This window comes from Megalobrama amblycephala, linkage group LG2 (assembly GCF_018812025.1).
Source record: "Megalobrama amblycephala isolate DHTTF-2021 linkage group LG2, ASM1881202v1, whole genome shotgun sequence".
NCBI classification, from domain to species: domain Eukaryota; kingdom Metazoa; phylum Chordata; class Actinopteri; order Cypriniformes; family Xenocyprididae; genus Megalobrama; species Megalobrama amblycephala.
The window spans coordinates 56,907,741-56,929,589 of NC_063045.1; the positions used below are offsets into that span (position 1 = coordinate 56,907,741).

Sequence of the window (21,849 nt, forward strand, 5' to 3'; positions counted from 1 at the left end):
AATAATGGTGAAGAAAAAATCAATTTCCACAAAGACTTATATATTTATTTGAATGTAGTGTGTATTTTCTGGTTGTATATAATGATTGTATAACATAACTGTGTAATAAACGTATTGGCTTCAAATGAATGGGGCTATCAAATGTGTGTAAACAAATTCTTTGGTCATAACAGGCAGGAGGGGCGATATTATTATTCTAAAACCACAAATTCCGAGGGGATCCCATGGTTTATTTGTCTGTCAAAATGTCACGCCAAGATTTGAACCGCATCCAGTCGAACCATTCGAACCAGTCAGGCAGAAGCGAGGCTTCGAACGTCATCAATGATGCCATTGATCTAAAGCGATACAAGCCTCGATTCGCGCTTCACTGAAAGCTTCCGGGATTTCTCGACACGCTCCGAAGCCTCGGCACAGACCATAACATCACTAGTTTTCACAACAAAACCTGCCCAATTGCTCCTCAAAACTAAACCAAAACCAGCCCAATCCCATTTCAGGGGGGTCCCATGGTAAAAATCGCTTTCTAGGGGGTAAAATTCGCATTCCAGGGGCTAATGCCGCGTTCCAGGCAAATCGTAACCCGTGTTTTTCCAACCTTCTACCCGTGAAAGTGCACTGGAACAGCAGTCAAAGCCGTGAATTCCCACCCGTGAACTCGTAGATTGATGTACTCCCAGTTACGGATTCTGACGTCACATACCCACGAATGCAGTGTTTATGCAAGTACGCGGTAAAATAAAAGGTATAACAGCTTCTCTTGCCTTATGCACCGTTTTTCTCCTCTGTTTCCCTCAAATAAGCAAGGAGTAAGCACATTTGGCGATAGAAATAATTGTTAATGAGCATAAGCCCCGTACGGTCCGCCATGATGGTTTGTTTACACTTTTACGCAGTTTGGCGTGACTTTCCTGGAACGCTACAGTCGTGAGTCATGATTTGAAGTCGTGACTTACGGGCTCAAAAACCTGCCTGGAACGCAGTATAAATATCACGTCATTTTGGGTCGATTCAACCCGCTGACATGGCAGTGTTGCCAAGTCTCCGGTTTTCCTGCAGAATTGGGCTACTTTTACACTGTTGCCGCTGGTTGTTTAACCCATCCACTGAGGGGAGGTAAGCACATGCAACAATCAAGGGTTATGTTCAGAATGGAATGCTAGCATACTGCTTACTGCACAGTAGCCTATACACTGCATACTGTCTAACGTTCCTGGTTTTTAATGGTGCGTTAAAAGTCCTCCGAGAAGATTGTGGGAAGTCGTGTTTACGACGTCAGGTGCGTTAGTCACTTTCGTCAGAGCAAGATGGCGGTGTACCTTAATTAGCTACACAAAAATTAAGCCATGTGAAGATCAGCCTCGTGAAGATCGGGGCTTAAAGAAAATCCCGAGCTTTAAACTCATATTTACAACTTTGTGGTGGCGTTCGTGTGTGTTCAAATCGTAAATATGAACTTTTCAACATGACTTGAACGCACCATCAAATTAGAATTAACAGTATACAGTATAGCTACAACAAAATATTTTAAACATTTGTATCCTAAATTGGTTTTTGGTTTTACATATTTCAAACTAGTAAACAGAATGAGTAGCCAAATGAAAGATAATCCAAACATAACCATTTTTATTTTTAATTTCAATGTGTCTAAATTTTTTATATTGAATAGGGTTTATTCAAATGTTTGAATGGCTCTGGCAATTACCATATGGTGATGAGGGTCTTGACAGCTCTCAGATATACAGTAAGGGTTTGTGTGACCTTAAATTGGAACTACACTATTTTATCTTGCTTTTACCATTGATGTTTTGGAGTAACATTGAGGAACCTTAAGTTTAATTAATTTATTCATGAAAGTATCCCATATGATGCACTTTTGGGCCTATGTTTTTGCTTTCTTTCGCATGGATCCCCCAAGTAGATGTCTGTTTTTGGTCAGTTAAGCTCCTCATACTGTACAATATTGTTCAGCAAGCACATAGTGTTGTAGCCCAGGTTCTTGTAATGCTAGAAATTAAACCAGTCCATCAGAAGTTCATCTACTTTATTAACACAGAGAGAGTTAGCAGAGTTGTTCTCCAGAACCCACTGCCCTCGCCGTGATCCGCACCTTGTGCCAGCGTCACCCTAGATAGAGACATTCTTTCTCTCACCCTTTTTTATACGCCCACAGTTTTCATTTTGCATTCATTTCATTGCCTGGAGTCATGAATTTTTCATCACTGGTTTCATGATGAATAAAAGATGAAAAAGGGAAGGACATAGAGAGTTGGAGTATCTGTGTGTTTGTGTATCGTAACTATGTGAGTCCACAAAAGGCACTGATAAAAATCTGTCACCACGCTGTATCGTTCTCTAGAGTGATAAAGTGCATCACAGTATTTCCTGTACAAATGTGACTCTGATTGCACCATAACTGAGACTAATGGGAAGTTTTTGATAAAATTAGTTTAAGAGGGAAGTAACTGCATGGGTGTGGAAGGTCTATGGTGAAAATCTATGGCACTTTGGTTTCATGAGATAAGAACTTGGTAATGAGTAATGGGAACAATGTGTTACTTGTTACATTTATCCGATTATTTAGTAATTAGTAACATAAAGCATTACTTGATCAATTTGCACTATAAAATCAGTGTTACTTCTTCCACCTAAAATGATTGTTGTAGTAAAAGCATGATGGGTAATGTAGTTCTAGAGAGTGTGCCTCATACTGAGGGGACTAAAGTTTTCTTTCAACCCATTTTTACTCTGGAGAAGAGAGAGTTTCAAGCAGCTGACGATGAGAAAAAATAACTTAAAACATTAATTTCTTTTAAAATGTATGATGTAATATAATTGCATAGTTTTATAATGAGTAGCACTTTATTTTCATTAATGTTCCAATTTTAAACAATACATTTACAAATACAAATAAACGTAAACACTACCCCAATGCTAATGGTAATCACAAATGGCTCAGGAGAAATAATCCATCTTAACAACTTAAGTATTTAAACAGAAGGGTCTCATTTCGTTCCAGTTCATCGTCCGCTGAAGTAATTTGTAAACATTTTGCTTTGACCACCTTGACTCTCAAACCTAACTGCGTTTCTCAAACTCTGCCAGAACCAGCCTTCTGCTGCCGGGTTTCTGGGCCACTCCAGCACACTGTGTCCACACAGGCAGCGTCGCAAGTTTAAGATTCTTGACTGCCGAAGAACCGGTTCCAACATTACCAGCACCATCACGTCCACGCCCTCTTCCAGAAGCCTTTGTTGCACTAGGAAAGCCGCCATCTTGAAAATCCCACTGTGAACAAATCCCTCTGTCAACACAAATATTGTCTTTCTACTCCGGTGTATGCTCTGGTTCAGGTTATCCATGATGGGAGTACCAGGAGTCCAATCTCTTTCCGCCAAACATAGCGGACGAACTCGTTTTCCTCTATCTTCCAACTCAAAACGCAAGTGGTTCAGTACCCACTCTTCTGCCATCGGATCCTTGGTGTCGTACATAACAAAGGCATCATAAGTGCAGTCAGTCATCTTCAAGTAATAACTTTTCATTTTGGCTGTCCAGAAATTATAAATGTACGATATGTCCCAGTAGAACACATGTATTGCGATAGTTGTAGACATCATGACAATAATGATGGATGAGGTGAGTACATACAGGATTTGACCGATACTATTGTTGATGCAGGCATTTTTAAAGTCCAGATTGACCATTGGATATCCTCTTTTGGATTCCGGAAGATCGCATAAGATGTCTGTTGCTAGATAAGGAAGGACTGTGTCACTTTTCTCTAACCAGAGAATGAAGTCCAGAAGGTCACAGGTGCAATGGATAGAGTTGCTCTGCAGGTTCAGTATGTGTAGGGAATGATCGTTACTTATCTGGAAGGATGCGTCACTGATATGATTTAAACAGTTGAAAGCGAGATTAAGGATCATCAGGCTTTCGACATCTTTGAGAAAGTTGTGATGCAATTTGACAATCAGATTATAGCTCAAGTCTATGACCCTCAATGATTTTGTATGTTTTGATAGGTTTTTAGTGACTTTACTCAATTTGTTCATACTTAGATCCAGAGTCTCCAACTGGGGTAAATATTTGAGCTGTTTCCACTCAAAATCAGCAAGTTTGTTCTTGCTCATGCAAAGATATTTTAGCGTACATGGAAAATAGAAGAAAATATCGTCTGGTATTTCAGCAAGCTTGTTATATGATATATCAAGGTGTGTTAAGTTTGAGAGAGACTTAAAAATACCTTTGAATCCACGGCCCTTCTTCCACATTATATCCAGTCGATTGCCTTGAAACTGTAGCTCCTTCAGTGAGTTGCTCTGCAGAGTCTTATTGGTCAGCGTATTTATCTCATTCCAACTGAGATTCAGCACTTTTAGGAACTGGAGGTTTTCCAGGAATGTCAGAGTGTTCCTGACACCCGCCACCTCAAAGTAATGTTTGTTGTGACTTAAATCCAAAACTTCTAATTCTTTCAGTTCTTTCAGTGCTGAATCTGAACGCATGTAGACTCTGTTGTGAGACAAGTCAAGGTACTTCAGCTTGGGAAAGTGAACAAACTCTGTACCATTGAAATATGAAGCAATGAAGTTGGAGGAAAGATTGAGGCATGTGGTATTCTCTACTCCTGTGAAGTAAGTTTTTTTGATGTGGTAAATGTTGTTCCTACTGAGGTCCAAAACTGGTCCTGTTGCCAGACACTCGGCTTTGGTAAACGGTGGGTAATTGCGGAACTCTTCATTTGTGTGAATGTAGGGGTCTTCGCGGCTGTCTCCATCGTCCTCATCAGCAAGGATGTCATTTCTACACTCTTTTCTCCAAAGAGGATCTGAGAGTGTTAGCCTGTTGTCAATCAATGAAAGCAAAGACAGGTTGTGAAAGTTTCTGAACACCGATAGATTGATATGTTGGAGAAAGTTGACTCCCAAGTTTAGAACGGATAGGTTTCTCAAACCGAAGAGAGGTCGGAGATCTTCCTCACAAAGATTGTGGAAAATGTAGCCTTCCATGTGAAGTGTTTGCAATGATTTCAAACTACCAAAGCCTTTTGACAGATTCATTCTTTGGTAAAATGTTTGAGATGGATTATTATATGAGAAATCTACAACTTCCACTTGGGGCAACACACTGAAGAATTGTCCGCTTTGAAATTCACTTATCAATGAGTTGAAGGAAAGATACAAATACTTTAACTTGGTAAGATTCCGGAACCATGACAATTGGATTGTTTTTAAAGAATTTCCAGACAGTCGTAGGTCTTGCAGTTGGGATAGTTCACTGAAAGCATCCGGATGAATCTGTAGAGCGTTATTCTTTGTCCGACAGGTAGTGCATGGGAAAGGAGCGGTAAAGCAAAAAGGGCAGTTTCCAGACAAATCAAGAACTGTCAGGTTTGTTAGGTTGCTCAGGTCAGAGGCATGAACTCGCTCAATCCTATTTAGAAGAAGTGAGAGTTTGTTGAGGGATCTCGGTAAAGCCGATGGTATTTTCTTTATTCCATTTTTGGACAGTTCTAGCTCAGTTAGCTGTAAATGTTGAAATGTTTCATTGTGAATTATCAGTTCTATACTGACATTATGATAGCAGTTCTTATTTAATGTCAAAACTTTGAGTTTCCTTGTTCTTTCAAAGTCTGATGGTCCAATTTTCTTGATACGGTTGGAATTGAGGCTCAGCTGTTGCAATCCAGGAGGAAGGTCTCGAGGAATTGCTGAAATCTTATTATCATCAAGTAGCAAAGTCTCCAGGTTAGCCAATCTTGAGAAAACCCCTTGGTCTTTTTCAAGGCATTTTTCAATCTGATTCTTTCTGAGGTTTATCCGTCTAACGGTAGTCAGATTCCAGAAGGCATCCTTTGGGAAGTAATGTATTTCATTGTTTGCAAAGTCTAGTTCAGTTGTATTCCAAATCAGGTTTTTCGGGATTTTTTTCAAAGATCTTTCTGAGCAGTCCAAGACAACAGAGCTGTTGGAAAGTGTTATATCACATGGGAGCTTTCTCCAATCCCAGATGAGGCCTTGAGACGAGTGAGTGGTACATATCAACATGAACACAAATATCATTTTCTTGTGATTATGGAGACTCCTGTGAATGAGAGAATGTATTGATTGAGATAATATATTACTTATATAATATATAAGTAATATATAATATAATATATTACTAGTTACTTTCTGAAGCTCTAGTACAGTTGTAACATTGTAGCAATGCAAACTAACCATATAATTGTGTATAGTTAGCTAAAAAACATAACCACATCAACTAAAATTGGATGAGAAACACATCTTTTGTTGTTAATGTCAAAGGCTTTGCATCCAATGAAACTCTATGGCATTTTGGGGCAAATTCTTCTGTCACTTGGTTAAAAAGTCAAATTGGGTATGCCAACCTGTACAGGTTTCGTGGCATGCTCTCATGAACAAAACTACAGGGAGTGCAGAATTATTAGGCAAGTTGATTTTTTGATCATATTTTTTTTCCAAGTACATTTTACCAATTCCAATCCACATCAATCATAATAACTACTATTAATATTGTTTTTAATCATTTATAAGTGATACATAATTGTTCATGAAGGCTGGAAATGAAAAATGCCTTATATTCAGGTGTGCAGAATTATTAGGCAGGTTTTCTTTTACAGGCCAAATGAGCCAAAAAAGAGATTTAACTCAGACTGAAAAGTCAAAAATGATTAAATACTCATGAGAAGGACGCAATACTAATGCAATACTAGAAATTGCAAAGTTAAAGCATGACCAATGGACAGCAAAACGCTCATTGGGTCAGCGGGGTCATACAAAAACAGGTGGAAAAGAAAAGACGCATGTTAACTGCAAAAGAATGAAGAATTAAGGTGAAGAATTAAGTGTGAAACCATCAGGAACCCTTTAGTCTCCAGCGCCACCATTTTCCAGAACTGCAACCTACCTGGAGTCTCCAGAAGTGTGAGGTGTCAGGATCTCAGAGACTTAGGCTAGCTAAAGAATCCTAAAAAATGACCCGCTCTTAATAAAAATCACAAGCTGAAGTGTTATAAAATACATTAAGACTGGGTTTTTATAGGCCTTATAGACAGACAGATTGAGAGTGACTCTTGAAGGACCAGCACCATATCCTCTTGTACCACCGTTTGAAGAATTTATCTTCCAGAATCTGGCAGTAAGGTGTGGGAGTTCACTTTTAGTCCATCTCTTATCCTGAAATGTCCGTCTTGCAGATATGGACTAAAAATGATCTTCTAAAACTTACTGTCAGATTTTGGAAGATGAATTCTTCAAACGGTGGTACAAGAGGATGTGGTCCTTCAAGAGTCACTCTCAATCTGTCTGTCTATAAGGCCTATAAAAACCCAGTCTTAATGTATTTTATAACACTTCAGCTTGTGATTTTTATTAAGAGCGGGTCATTTTTTAGGATTCTTTAGCTAGCCTAAGTCTCTGAGATCCTGACACCTCACACTTCTGGAGACTCCAGGTAGGTTGCAGTTCTGGAAAATGGTGGCGCTGGAGACTAAAGGGTTCCTGATGGTTTCACACTTAATTCTTCACCTTAATTCTTCATTCTTTTGCAGTTAACATGCGTCTTTTCTTTTCCACCTGTTTTTGTATGACCCCGCTGACCCAATGAGCGTTTTGCTGTCCATTGGTCATGCTTTAACTTTGCAATTTCTAGTACTGCATTAGTATTGCGTCCTTCTCATGAGTATTTAATCATTTTTGACTTTTCAGTCTGAGTTAAATCTCTTTTTTGGCTCATTTGGCCTGTAAAAGAAAACCTGCCTAATAATTCTGCACACCTGAATAATAGGCGTTTTTCATTTCCAGCCTTCATGAACTATTATGTATCACTTATAAATGATTAAAAACAATATTAATGGTAGTTATTAAGATTGATGTGGATTGGAATTGGTAAAATGTACTTGGAAAAAAAATATGATCAGAAAATCAACTTGCCTAATAATTCTGCACTCCCTGTAAGCCATGTAAAAGAAAACATCCAATATGGGATACAATCCAAAACTACATATAAATACAGGTTCAATTGCAGGAAGAATAAATGGTTTTTTTCTTCTTCTGTGAATTATTGGCTACTGAGTGCATGAAACCATCAAAATTCAAAAGATGAGGTGAGCAACTGATCCAATACACTGCAAAAATAATACATTTTTAATTAGTTTTTATGGACTTGTATTATTAATTAGTCTTTGAATCCAAGATCATTTTAAATTTAAGTATAAACAAGTTGCAGTGTTCTCTGAAGTATAGAGAGATTATGGAAAGGAAACTGTAATGAAAATAAAAGGTGCTTAAAGTACTTGTCTCCAAAATAATATAGAAATACTCTTCATTTATATTTACAATACCCTTTAAAAGTTTGGGCTCTGTAAGACTTTTTTAATGGTTTTGAAAATAGTGTCTTATTCTCACAAGGCTGAATTTATTTGTTGAAAAAATACAGTAAAAATACAATAAAAACAAATATTGTGAAATATTATTACATTTTAAAACAGCTCTTTTTGATATATTTCAAAGTGTAATTTATTCCTGTGATGGAAAAGCTGAATTTTCAGCATCATTACTCCAGTGTCACATGATTCTTCAGAAATAATTCTAATATGGTGATTTGCTGCTCAAGAAACATTTAATATTTTTATCAGTGTTAAAAACAGTTGTGCTGCTTAATAGTTTTTGTGGAAACCTTGATACATTTTTCTGGATTCAACATAACAGCTTTTACTTTAAGTAAGATTTTTTTGTAACATTATATGTCTTTATTGTCACTTTTCATCAATTTAAATCACCTTTCAAAACAGATCAGAAAGTGTGCTTACCAGAACGGTCCGTAGAAAGGAATGGACAATGAATATCTGTCAGCTTTTTTTAACTGACTGTAGTTTCCCCTTTCAAGTTTCAGAATGCTTCCTTATTTCTCAAAATATATTCTTTTGTGTTCCAAAGAAGAAAAAAGTCATATGTTTGGATCAACATGAGGGTGAGGAAATGATTTTGTATACACTGTTATTTTTGAATGACTGTCAATGAAGAAAGACAGTTTGTTGTCCTGGACCTTAAAGGTGATAGATAGAGAGGATTTTTTCGTCGACTGAGAATCCAAAGACTGTTACTGAGTTTTTGAAATGAGCGCATGCATAAGAACAACCCCCCTCCTTCACAGCTCATTTCAAAGGAACGCTTCCCAAAACTCGTGCACGAGTATTGGAACACGAGTGTTTGTTTACCACCGGCATTCGCTGTGTCATGTTAGTGGATTCATTATGTCGGACTCACCGCAGGTAACTCATAATCTCCTGACAAAAACATTGCATGGCAAGCCAATCCGCGCACGTCTCTCACAAGGAACGTCACGGCAGTGATTGACAAGCCAGAGGGCTGATGTTTTTAAGGCCCTACCTCGTGCACAGATGATGTATATTAATATTATTACTTTCAGTGCACCTAATAAATAGTCTTTTATCAGTTAGTAAAGACAAGTAATATTTATAATATAATAATATATTTCAAGTAATATTGCAAAAATGTATAAAACAAAACATCCTATTTAGCACCTTTAACTGAACCTTGGGCTTGGTTGAGATTGGATGGAAATGATGGGGTTTTCCCATGTTTTATCTCAGTTCCTAAGCATTTTACATTGGGCCAAACTTGTGTTTATTCAGCAATATTATATTTTACAATAATTTGCAGAAAAATATTACTAACATAGGCATATTGTTAGTCTGACCAAACCAAAATATCCGAAACCTAAAGAATAGTAAACGCTCAACTCAAAGTCAGTAATCCTTTCTTAACCTTCTAATCCTACTTGATCCAATACGTCAGATCTACTATCTTCGATTGAAACGGTAACATTGCGACCATTGTCAGCAGATCTACACACTAACCTGATCTGCAAACACTCAGCAGTCTGTTTCTTCTGTTTGCACAGCTCTCTAGCAATGGCTAAAATCCCCCCTAATCAACTCTACAGACACCAGGAGTATGCAAGGCCAGACCGGCACTCATCGCATGCGGAGCCGCGAGTGCATTAGTATGCCGTGGAGAAACACGGCGACTGTGAGTGGACACTCCAGCAATTAGATGCATAGCACTTTGTGTGAACCCGCAGAGGTGCCAGTGCTCATATTCTGCTCAGCACCTGGGGGCAGCTTTCATGCATTGCTTTCCAACCGCTGCTACGTGTTCCACATACAGATCGGACCATTATTAATTTTAAATGTGTTGTATCCATGCCACAGTCTTTGGTATTTCTGATCAGTAGGGATGAGGTATGGAGATGAACAAGCCATGGTTCATTATATAGGCGTGTTTTACACTGTAATTTGTTGTTTTCACTCATTTCAGCCTCATGCATAGTGTTAGTGCTGGTGTTTAGCTGTGCTTTTATGTGCATTGGTGACATCTTAAGTTAAAGTGTTAGGACTTTGTTTTCTGATTGCACAAGGCTTTGTAAGAAGAGCAAACAAACCCCATGAGATGTATATAAGAAAATCCCAAAACAATGAGTAAAATCACAATACAATTTTGACAATGATTTCCAGGTTGCATCCTACACTTTTCACCTTCCACCCTTCATGATCCGGTGGGGTATCTGAGCCTGAGGGGGTGTTGAATCCTGCCCGGGGCGTTATGTTTGAGTTGTGGGGATGAGCTTCAAGCTCTTGAGGAATAATGGAGCGCAGATCAATATTGGTGAGTTGCACAGGAAAAGAGCCAATTTTCCATGCACAGAGCTATGTTTCCAGATACCAAGCAAAGATATGATGAATAAACTTGATTGATGACTAGTGTTGACTATTTAGAATGTTTGTTACCTGGGTTTTCTTTTCTCTTGTTTTTAAACTGTGTATTAATGCAGATTTTCAATACAGACAATATTCAATATCAGTATTCAAAATGGACAGGTGAATGTCTGGATGATGCAAAATATAATGTCTCATTTTTCCTTGAGATTTGGAAGGAAATGTGACCTGAACAGGTTTTCATTAGATTCACCAAGACATCTCTGAAAATTTAAAAACCGACATAGCAGTCAAGTCTTTAAATATAGATCTGTTGTTGAACTTGACATTAATTGTGCAATAGCAACTTCTCTTATTTTAGGAAAGACAGACACATCTTTGACTTTAGTACAATAAAAACAGACATTTGTATTCCTTTGTTTAGGGTACCGATTGTATAGATGCGGTTTGGAATATATATATATATATATATATATATATATATATATATATATATATATATATATATATATATATATATATATATATATGAGTTTGCCCAACCATCTGTGTTCTTCTGAATCTTTACTACATCAATGGAAACACGGTGGAGAATTTCATTGGTCTTTATTGAAGTGAAGTGAGAAGGGAAACCCAAGACTATTTTAAATTCTCATTAATCTCTTTTAAAAGCCCAGGCCATGGGAGAGACTGCTCTTTTGCTACTTTAAAAAGATGCCCTTCATAGCTCAATTAGTCTGTCCTGATTCCCAAAGAAGCATTTATTTAATAAGGCAGAGATTAAAGAAACTAATTATAAACCTTTCATTTGTAACTGGGAGATGGACCCTCCAGTTGCCCATATGAACGTGTTAATGTAGACACAAAACTCCACCTGATGACTCATTCATTATCTCTTACGGTCCCTCCCCCACCCCGAAAAATGCATCACTTCACACATACTGTATCTCTAATCTGGATTAGTTAATTGGATGCTCTTGGACAAATGATTAACAATCTACATTTTACACAAGGAGTAAATTCTGGATTATGCAATGCCATATGCACTTTAAACCCCTTGGCACCATGTTTAATTGCATGTATTAATTTGTTTTTAATTAATTAATTTATTTTCTTCTTTGGGGTGTGGTTACTTAAAGTCAACATGAAATCAAAGTTGTCCCTATTTGCTCTTTTAATACACCTTCCTGGTCTTACTGTCAATGAGACATTGGTGAACATTGAGGCCAAAAAAAAATATTGAGTCCACTTTCTTGATCCAGTCAATTCCTGATGGATAAAATATATTTTTTTTTCTTATTAATAACAGTTTCACAGAAGTAAAACATAGGTTGCAAATGTGATTTCATGTTGACATGTTTCATCATGAGAATTTTGACTTTAGAAGAACAATAATTACAAAAAATACCAACATTCATTGTTTCAGAACATAAATAACCCAAAGTTCACAGAGAGAGGTTTTTGATTGGTTGGTTCCAGCCCTGTCTGAACATGCAAAGTCAAAGCTGCGCCCTTTTTTCATTAAATGTGCACAAATGTTGGAAATTGGAAAAAAGTTTTCCAACTTATATAATAATAATAATTATTCTCCTCGAGTATATCTGGTTAACAGTTATACATGCTCATATATCATGAAGAATCATTCTTATTAACAAGCAACATAATGTATAAATATTACAATAAAACAGCATTTCATTATTTATCATAGCATATGAACAATGGTCACAGCATATCTGTCATGGGTATACATCCAGAAAAACATAAATAATGTTTCCACATTGTATATTTACAGTCACTTTTTTCTATGCACACAATTATTATTTTGATACAGATGCACAGCATGCAGTTTCACCATAAAATATGTGCTTAGGCATAAAAGTAATTATCCAAAGTGAATCATATGAACAGCAACCTCAAAGGTGCTGTGTTCACTGTAAAGTTTTGGGGGTGTTTTCTAGGAAATCTGAAAAGTTGAACCAGTTGCATATATTACATTCAATTGTGCAGAAGATTTGCGAAAGCTAAACACTCAGAAACCACATTATATAGACTCAACTGATTGGAAAAGACACATTTAAAAAAGACTAATTTGTTGGAGCTACGACCAAGTGGTAGGCACATGTTTTTTGAGCGGTGGTGCTCACGTGGGTGATGCAAGTTCAAATTCGGCTTGCAACATTTTTCTCCACGTAATTAAAAATGTTCAAGACACTGACTGAATCAGTGACTCAGAATAAAAATGGGCATATAAATAATTAAAAGTACATTTTATGAACAACAATTGATTTTTGTGCTATTATAGTTGTGCAATTTGCATAAATAATGATAAAAACAATATAAATATTTCTTTCTTTTTAAAACAATCTCTTTTTTAAAGTCTTTGCACAGTGTATTTTTCTTGAGCAGTTCTTTGGAGCCCGTTGATTAGAAATTAAAAGTATCTATCTGGGGTTGTTCCTTCTTTTCCTGCTGGGACTCTGAGAGCTGTCCGGTTTGAGCTCTTTGTACTGAACCTAAAGTGGAGATTTTGCACAAATGAGTTGCGAATCACATGCAAACGAATGAAAATGCTTCACTTATCATTGATCACTTACCATCTGAATGTCTGATGGAACTCTAGACAGGAAGTCCAGCAACTCATTGTTCTCAATGTTGTATGGGTCCCGAAGTTTTTTGGTGAATTTATTGATACCTGTGTGGGACATGCATATAGTTCACATCCTAGTAATATCTTTTAAATCATCTGAATGCAAGAACACACCTTATGTAAAAGCCTTCAAAAAAATGCATCTGAGATCTTGATCAACCGAACACCTGAAATATTAAAGGTTTAGTTCACTTCAGAATTCAAATTTCCTGATAATTAATTCACCCCCATGTCATCCAAGAAGTTTAAGTCTTTCTTTCCTCAGTTGAAAATAAATTAAGGTTTTTAAGGAAAATATCCCGGGATTTTTCTCCATATAGTGGACTTCAATGGCTACCAGTTGGTTGAAGGTCCACATGTCAGTTTCAGTGGAGCTTCAAAGAGCTCTACACGATCCCAGACGAGGAATAAGAGTCTTATCTAGAGAAACAGTTGGTAATTTTCTAAAAAAAAACAGAAAAAAAACTTTTATTTACACTTTTACCACAAATGCTCATCTTGCACTAGCTCTGCGATGCACCACGCATTCCGTAATCACGTAGGAAATGTAGAAATATCCTAGAATTTTTTCCTTGAAAACTATTATTTCTTTTCGGCTGAAGAAAGAAAGATATAGACATCTTAGATGACATGGGGGTGAGTAAATTATCAGGAAATTTTAATTCTGAAGTGAACTAATCCTTTAATTTAATTTCAACAAACTAAGCAATAATTTGAATGGTAAACCATAGGGAAAGTGTGTATTACACAAGAGCAATATGATTTCTCACCCCAGACCAGCACAATGTAGCGTAGTGGGATAAAGTATATTAGCGTGGCACCGGCACATAGCACTGTTATGGCTAACCAGCTCAGAAAAGGCACAGACCAGTTAAATGTGCTAAAAAAAAGAAAGGAACAGCATGAGAATGTATATAAAACAATGCATTCATTACATGAAATCAATACAAAAAGGAAGATACAAAAGGTATGAAATAATATCCAAACTTCTCACTTCTTCACTCGTTCCCCAAAGCAGGCCACTTCATCCAAAGCGTTCTGAACCGTTACGATCACATCTTGAACCGCGTATAATTTGTCCAAGAAGCCCTTTTTTTCCGAGTCCTGTTTGAATGCACAACACCCGGCGAGTTAGAATTCATGTTGCAAATTTTCGACAGTTGTGCTTTGGTCTGTAGGAAATTGTCTAGTAAGGTAACATGAGTTTAGTTGTTATGAGAAATGAAAGACGTGGGGGTGGGGACGCTTTTGTTTGCTAGCTGGTGTCTCTTCTCTTTAGACTAAAAGGTTAGTTGGTGTAGCTTAACACAAAAGCAGCGAGTCTCCAATCCCAACCGCAGCTTCATTAATATGGAAAAGAGGGCCTCTGAACGACACACAATTCCTTGGAACTAAACAGAATAATATTCAACATTAGATTTAAATTAATCTCAGTCAAAGTCAAATCTCAAAAGTTACATTTCAAATATTGGCAAATCAAATTCAAATCGTGAGCTTTCCATATCCTGCAGTTTGTTTTTCTAATTGTTCTTAGCCTTTTTGAGTATGTTAGAGTGTTGAGAGTTACAATTTTAAGTTTCTTCTGGGATAATGGACCAAAAACATTAAAATCTCAGTGCGTAAATATATTTTTAATAGCAAGTAGCAAATTAGTCAGGCTGCAACTCTATTATCTAGTAAATGTCCATATGATAAAAATTCCCAGTCCTTTCATAACAATAAATAAGTTACTATGATAAAGTTATCTTCTAATGTTTATGTATAAAAATACAGTTAACTGTAAGTTAATAAAGCAACACGAGAGCCAGTTCATTATAGGGATTTTATATAATATTCAATAAATAATTACACTATCAAAGTTTGGTAAGATTTTTTATTAGGATGCATTAAATTGATCTAAATTGACAGTAAAGACATTTATAATGTTACAAATAAATGCTGTTCTTTTAAACTTTCTATTCATCAAAGAATCCTGACAATGTATCACAAAAATATTAATCAGCACAACTGTTTTCAACATTGATAATAATAAGAAACGTTTCGTGAGCAGCAAATCAGCATATTAGAATGATTTCTGAAGGATCATGTGACACTGAAGACTGGAGTAATGATGCTGAAAATTCAGCTTTGATCACAGGAAAAAAAATAATTTCACAATATTACTGTATTTTGATCAAGTAAATGCAGCCTTGGTGAGCAGCAGAGACTTTATTCGACAACATGAAAAAAACTAACCAACTCCAAATGTTCGTTTGGGAAGTACACTCAGGGTCTTTGAGGTCTCCACAGACCCCGGGCAACAAAATGCAATTTTGTAACAAAATGCTTGTTTTTTTTAAACAAATGTAATTTTACTCTGTTTATTAATGTTTTTACTACATGTTTGTGCAGTTTTTGGAGTATTTATCTTAGTTTTTAAATTTATATAAATAAATTTAAAAATATTTTTTTAAATAAGCTGTTTTTGTATAAAAACCTTTTATGTAAAATTCACTTTATAAAAGACCCACATTTCTAAATTTCATTCATGGAGATAACATGGATAATTTGACATGGTTTAGTGTATGATTTTTGCCCATCTTTTGGAAAATGCAGTTATAAAAGTAAAAATCATTTTTACCAGTAGATGGCTGCAGAGCTCCACTATTTGCTATGTGCTATTTGACTGATTGAAAGACATCTTTTCACAAGTATTTTTCAGTTGGATTTATATCTAAATATTCTGAAATCACAATTCTAACAATAAAGGCTACTTTTTGTCAAAGTTTAGTGTTTTTGTAATGAAAAAAAATCAGTTCTTCAATATTGTTCCATTATGATAAGACCCCACTTAGAACAAATTGGACAAAATTCATCCTCAAAATCAACATTTTTGAAAAACTTTTTTTTTCAGTACAAAAAAATGCTAAACTTTGACAAAAAGTAATTTTTATTGTCTTTTATTGTCATAATTGTGATTTCATAATATTTAGATATAAATCCAACTGAAAAATACTTGTGAAAAGATGTCTTTCAGTCAGTCAAATAACACATAGCAAATAGTGGAGCTCTGCAGCCATCTACTGGTAAAAGTGATTTGTTTTTACTATTAAAACTGCATTTTCCAAAAGATGGGCAAAAATCTTACACTAAACCATGTCAAATTATCCATGTTATCCCCATGAATGAAAGTAAGAAATGTGGGTCTTTTATAAAGTGAATTTTACATAATAAGCTGTTTTTGTATAAAAAAATATTTATTTATTTATATACATTTAAAAGATATGACAAATCCTCCAAAAACTGCACAAATATGAAGTAAAAACATTAATTAACAGAGTAAAATTACATTTGTTTTTTTAAAAAAACAATTATTTTGTTACAAAATTACATTTTGTTGCCTGGGGTCTGTGGAGACCCCGAAGACCCTGAGTGTGACCCTCTCCCTTTTTTTACACTAACATAAAAACAAGATATCACTCCAATTTTTTTTTCTTTGTAGATCTAGAAAGTGTTAACAACTGTACAAAGTTTCATGTCATTTGGACAAAGAGAACATTTTTTTTTATTTGAGCAAACGTCGTTTGGGGTCTGTGCAGACCCCAAAGACCCTATAAGGGTTAAACTAAAGTCTGTTATTCACAAAGGAAGAGCCCTTTAATATCTCCCGCCTCAACTTCCTGTGTCAACAGGAAATTTGTCAACACATGGTATTCAGTGTTTGATCTAATAGATTCATTGTTCAATAAAATATCATGCTAGCTTGCATTTTTCCTCATGTTGCCCTTGTACACAAACATATGCGCAATAATGACAGCATTTATTCCGAACCCCAGGCCTCACCTGCGACGGGTCGGATGGAAAATCAGTGGGACGGGCTGCAAGTTGTGTTATTCTTTCTCCGACAACTTACAGAGTCGGAGTTCAACAAATCAATTGTCCCCATAAATTAGCAGGAACAATTTCTGAAAGCCTGGAGAGCGATACCAACCCTCGGCGTATTTTCATGACCAGCCGGTGGTAAGCTAAGTGCAAACATATGTCCAGGCTTAGCCCGGGCCTATGAGGGGTCCTCATGAATGGAAAACAGGTGTCTGGGTCATTTGTGCCAAAATACCCAAGTTAGCTCCCAGGGTCAAAGGTCAGGCCGCTAATGGCTGCCTTGTGGCGCACAAAGGGTTATGGGAACGCGAAGAACGACTGGAGTTAAACATCTGGGATATGTTGAGTATATTTGGCAACGCAAGCCTCAGGTGCAATTAAACTAAAGCACTGACACATATATTAAACTGACCAACCTTTCAGCTGTCCCCTAGAGCGCCAGCTAACGCACTAGACCTCGAACGATAGTGCTATTCTAGAGAAACAAGATGGAAAAGCGTAGATTTCCTTCAGCCATGAGAGATCCTCTCATACTGCGTCTCACCAAGGGGAAAGAAGAGTCCTAATGAGTTAATCAGGAAGTAATGAGGCTTCCATGTACAAATGTATGGTTACCTTGTCATCTTTGTCACATTCTTCATCCACATCCTCAAGAAGGTCCTCCATCGCTTGCTATGAAGCAACAATAAGAAAAATCACAAATGCGATCTCTTTGATATCTCAGTTGTTTCTGCTAGGAAACGTAGCGATGAGTTTAAAATGAAGAGCAAATGTATTTTGCTTCTCCTGAGAAATACACTCTAGTCATTTCACATGCGTCTAAAGTTTCAAACTGCGCTCAGATCCTAAGATACCAAACTCTGCAAAAGTCAATATGAACTTGAATCACAATAAATGAGATCCTGATATTATTGCAAACATTCCTCATTAAATTCTTCCAACACTCTAAAAAAATGCTGGGTTAAAAACAACCCAAGTTGGGCTGAAAATGGGCAAACCCAGCGATTGGGTTGTTTTAACCCAGCGGTTGGGTTAAATGTTTGCCCAAAGTGCTGGGCAGTTTTATTTAACCCAACTATTGTTTAAAAATTACTACATGGCTGGCTTAAAATGAATCCAAAATAGGCTGGAAATTAAAAATCAGACACTAGAGGCAACAATAATAATCAAAAGGTGAACATTTATTAATAAGCAATTTAATAAATGTTTATTGTTTAATTATTATTCATTAAACTTAATAATAAATGCTCATTTATTAATATACTTTAGGTTCATTTTAAGCAAGCAATGCAGTCATTTTTAAACAATAGTTGAGTTAAATTAAACTACCCAGCAGGTTGGTCAAACATTTAACCCAACCGCTGGGTTTGTCCGTTTTCAACCCAACTTGGGTTGTTTTTAATGCAGGATTTTTTTAGAGTGAAGCCATGCATTTGCATTACTTGACGAGGATAAGAAAAATACAATAATAATAGCATTTAAAATAGTTTTTTATCTTAATTTTATCTGTTGCAAAAATCATCATGATATTTTAAGATTTTAAAACTTTTCCAGGCCTGTAAATCACAATTTTACAATCACGTTTTGTATTCATACTCTGTGTCAACAACCGTCTCATTTGTATTTCTCCTAAGCAGTTTTAAAAGAAACATCTGATACGAAATTGGTATCTACATGAAGACTACGTTATGTCTCCAGAACAATGAAAGATCAACCTCTGAGCAATAACACCTTCCTCTGGCGAGTTTCAAATGTCCTTTAAACACTCACGTTGCATCACATGCAGACTGATGACCATTTAATGGCAACCGTTCCGCCAATCATTAGCCGTTAGGCCACATATGAAAACACATACGCATTCAACTCACATTTGTGACAGACTGTATATTTGTGTCAATCTACTTCTGAATGTGAAAATGATTCTCTCTCTGTGTGTCTGTCATGTGTCAGTCAGCTGAAATCCAGCTCAGAAAAAAAAAAGCAATAAAAAAAAAAACAAATTGAAATTCACGCTGGTCAATATGATAATTCCATATTTTAATTTGTAAAGAAGTGGAAAATTATTATTTTATTGTTTTGAGATTCATCTGATGCATATCGCTGCTGACTCTTTGACCGGATACTCCTGAATAAAAATTTAATTAAAATTTTGATAGCTTAATTGGGAAGCGAACACCCTCTCCAGAAATGGCGCTCATCGAAAGTCATCAGCACTCATTCCACGCCATTTGAACAATTAAAACGGAATCAATTTTCAGGGAGTTTTTGCCTACGCGCTTAGTGTGATTGGCAACATTTCACGATGGCATGAAATTAGTTTGACACAATTTAATTGGAAAATGCGATAAGTAAATACACCAGGTAAGTGGAATGGCACATTTAGGAGCTCATATATCTGTGCTACTTTTAATAACCCGAGGTAATTGGAATAAAAACATTCAATTCCAGCTGTGCACACATCTTAAAAAAAATAAACATGCACAATATAACATAACTGTTTATTGACCTGGAATAGCTGATGGCTGGTTCAAATAATCAAAGATAGTTTGGGTTGGGTGAGACGTTTCAATTTCCTGTGACGGCCTACAACAACCATGTGCTTAAAATGAGCTCGAGATAAATGTCACAAATTTAGCAATCATTAGACTCAAGAGTCAACATCCATAAAAACGCTCACCACACTTCCCTCGCGCGACTCCTTCCCGGAGGCCAGCAGGAAGTAATTCCAGGTCAGCAGCAGCAGCAAGGACAACGGAATCATGTAGATCTCGAAATTCCAAACCACCACCACAAAGATCTAAACGATCAGGACAATGTGACAATTAAGAGAATCCTATCGAATTTTCAAGTAAATGTCCAAATGATGGAAATGACTTCATAACAATAAATAAGTTACTACAATTAAGATATCTGCTGATGTTTAATAACAATAATGCACTTAAATTTAAGTTAATGAAGCTAAATAATAACATGTATTATTATTAATCATCACAATAAAATATTGTAATACAGTTCAGAAGTAGATTACTAATACAGTTGCCAAGTGATAAATGTTTTTTTTAAGAAATTAATACTATTATTCACACATTGAATTGATCAAAAGTGAACAATAAAATCCTTTGTTACAAAAACTTTCTGTTCATCAAAGAATTAAGGAGTAATGCCATCACAAGAAATAAATTAGATTTTAAAATAGAAAACAGTTATTGTTATAAAATAGTATTATAATTTAAAATATCTATACAAATATTACACTTTTTACGGTAATTTTTATCAAATAAATGCAGCCTTGGTGAGCATAACAGAGTTTATATATATACACACACATATAAAATGAATCCAAAATAGGCTGGAAATTAAAAATCAGACACTAGAGGCAACAATAATAATCAAAAGGTGAACATTTATTAATAAGCAATTTAATAAATGTTTATTGTTTAATTATTATTCATTAAACTTAATAATAAAAGCTCATTTATTAACATACTTTGGGTTCATTTTAAGCAAGCAATGCAGTCATTTTTAAACAATAGTTGAGTTAAATTAAACTACCCAGCAGGTTGGTCAAACATTTAACCCAACCGCTGGGTTTGTCCATTTTCAACCCAACTTGGGTTGTTTTTAATCCAGGATTTTTTAGAGTGAAGGCATGCATTTGCATTACTTGACGAGGATAAGAAAAATACAATAATAATATCATTTAAAATAGTTTTTTATCTTAATTTGATCAGTTACAAAAATCATCATATTTTAAGCTTTTAAAATTCCCCTGACTTTTCCAGGCCTGTAAATCACAATTTTACAATCACGTTTTGTATTCATACTCTGTCAACAACCGTCTCATTTGTATTTCTCCTAAGCAGTTTTAAAAGAAACATCTGATACGAAATTGGTATCTAAATGAAGACTTCATGATGTTTCCAGAGTAATGAAAGTAATGAAATATATATATATATATATATATATACATAACGTGATTAACAAATAAATTTATATTAATTTAAATTACATTTATTAGACCACCTGTGATAATAGAGAGAAAACACTTGTCAAAAACTTGTTTAAAACAAAAAAATGTATTGTCATTTATTGGGCAAATAACAAACTGAAACAACTAAATAGTCTTTATTCACACATAATAACCCAAAAAAAAATATATATATGGCCTCCTTTGGCCTTGATAACAGCTTTTATTCTCGCTGGCATTGTTTTTATGTACTCTTTTTATTGACTTTCAAATAGTTTCTAGTTGTTCCCAAAGACTTTTGTGCGATCTATCTTTGAATCCATTAAGACTTCCATTTCAGAAGCCTCTAAATGCCACCTCTGTCAAAAATGAGATAAAGATAATGAGTGAATGCTCTCCGCACATAGTCATCAAATTATTTCTCTTCAAACCCGCTAAATTCCAGCTTCAGCCCAATCAGAAGTACTTAGGTAGAAACCTATACATAGGATACATAGAAGCCTGATAAAAATGCTAATTTTAAAGAAAAGTGTCAGACGGACTTAGAGGCTATTGCATCTGAAGTCTTCATATATATATATATTTATAGTATTGTATATGAGAGTCACT

The 21,849-nt window shown here is 35.7% G+C and overlaps 2 protein-coding genes across 5 annotated transcripts in view; both read right to left on the reverse strand.

Annotated features, from left to right (window-relative positions):
* Nucleotides 1-2,843: 2,843 nt before the first annotated feature.
* On the reverse strand, nt 2,844-8,937 carry tlr8b (toll-like receptor 8b). The gene is made up of 2 exons (XM_048181115.1): nt 8,837-8,937; nt 2,844-6,090 (listed from the first exon to the last, which is right to left on the reverse strand). The coding sequence occupies exon 2, from the start codon at nt 6,066-6,068 to the stop codon at nt 3,021-3,023; it is 3,048 nt and encodes a 1,015-aa protein (XP_048037072.1). The 5' UTR covers nt 6,069-6,090; nt 8,837-8,937; the 3' UTR covers nt 2,844-3,020.
* A 2,417-nt stretch (nt 8,938-11,354) lies between these two features.
* Nucleotides 11,355-21,849, reverse strand: part of mctp1b (multiple C2 domains, transmembrane 1b) — a 39,484-nt gene continuing 28,989 nt past the window's right edge. For 3 of the 4 annotated variants that reach the window (XM_048181116.1, XM_048181117.1, XM_048181119.1), the window contains 6 exons: nt 19,951-20,070; nt 17,889-17,945; nt 14,407-14,516; nt 14,183-14,292; nt 13,360-13,457; nt 11,355-13,278 (listed from right to left, as the gene is read on the reverse strand). In XM_048181116.1, the coding sequence (XP_048037073.1) occupies nt 13,207-13,278; nt 13,360-13,457; nt 14,183-14,292; nt 14,407-14,516; nt 17,889-17,945; nt 19,951-20,070 (567 nt within the window). In that variant the 3' untranslated portion in view covers nt 11,355-13,206. The remainder of the gene's footprint in view (nt 13,279-13,359; nt 13,458-14,182; nt 14,293-14,406; nt 14,517-17,888; nt 17,946-19,950; nt 20,071-21,849) is intronic. The other variant, XM_048181118.1, reaches the window with a different exon arrangement.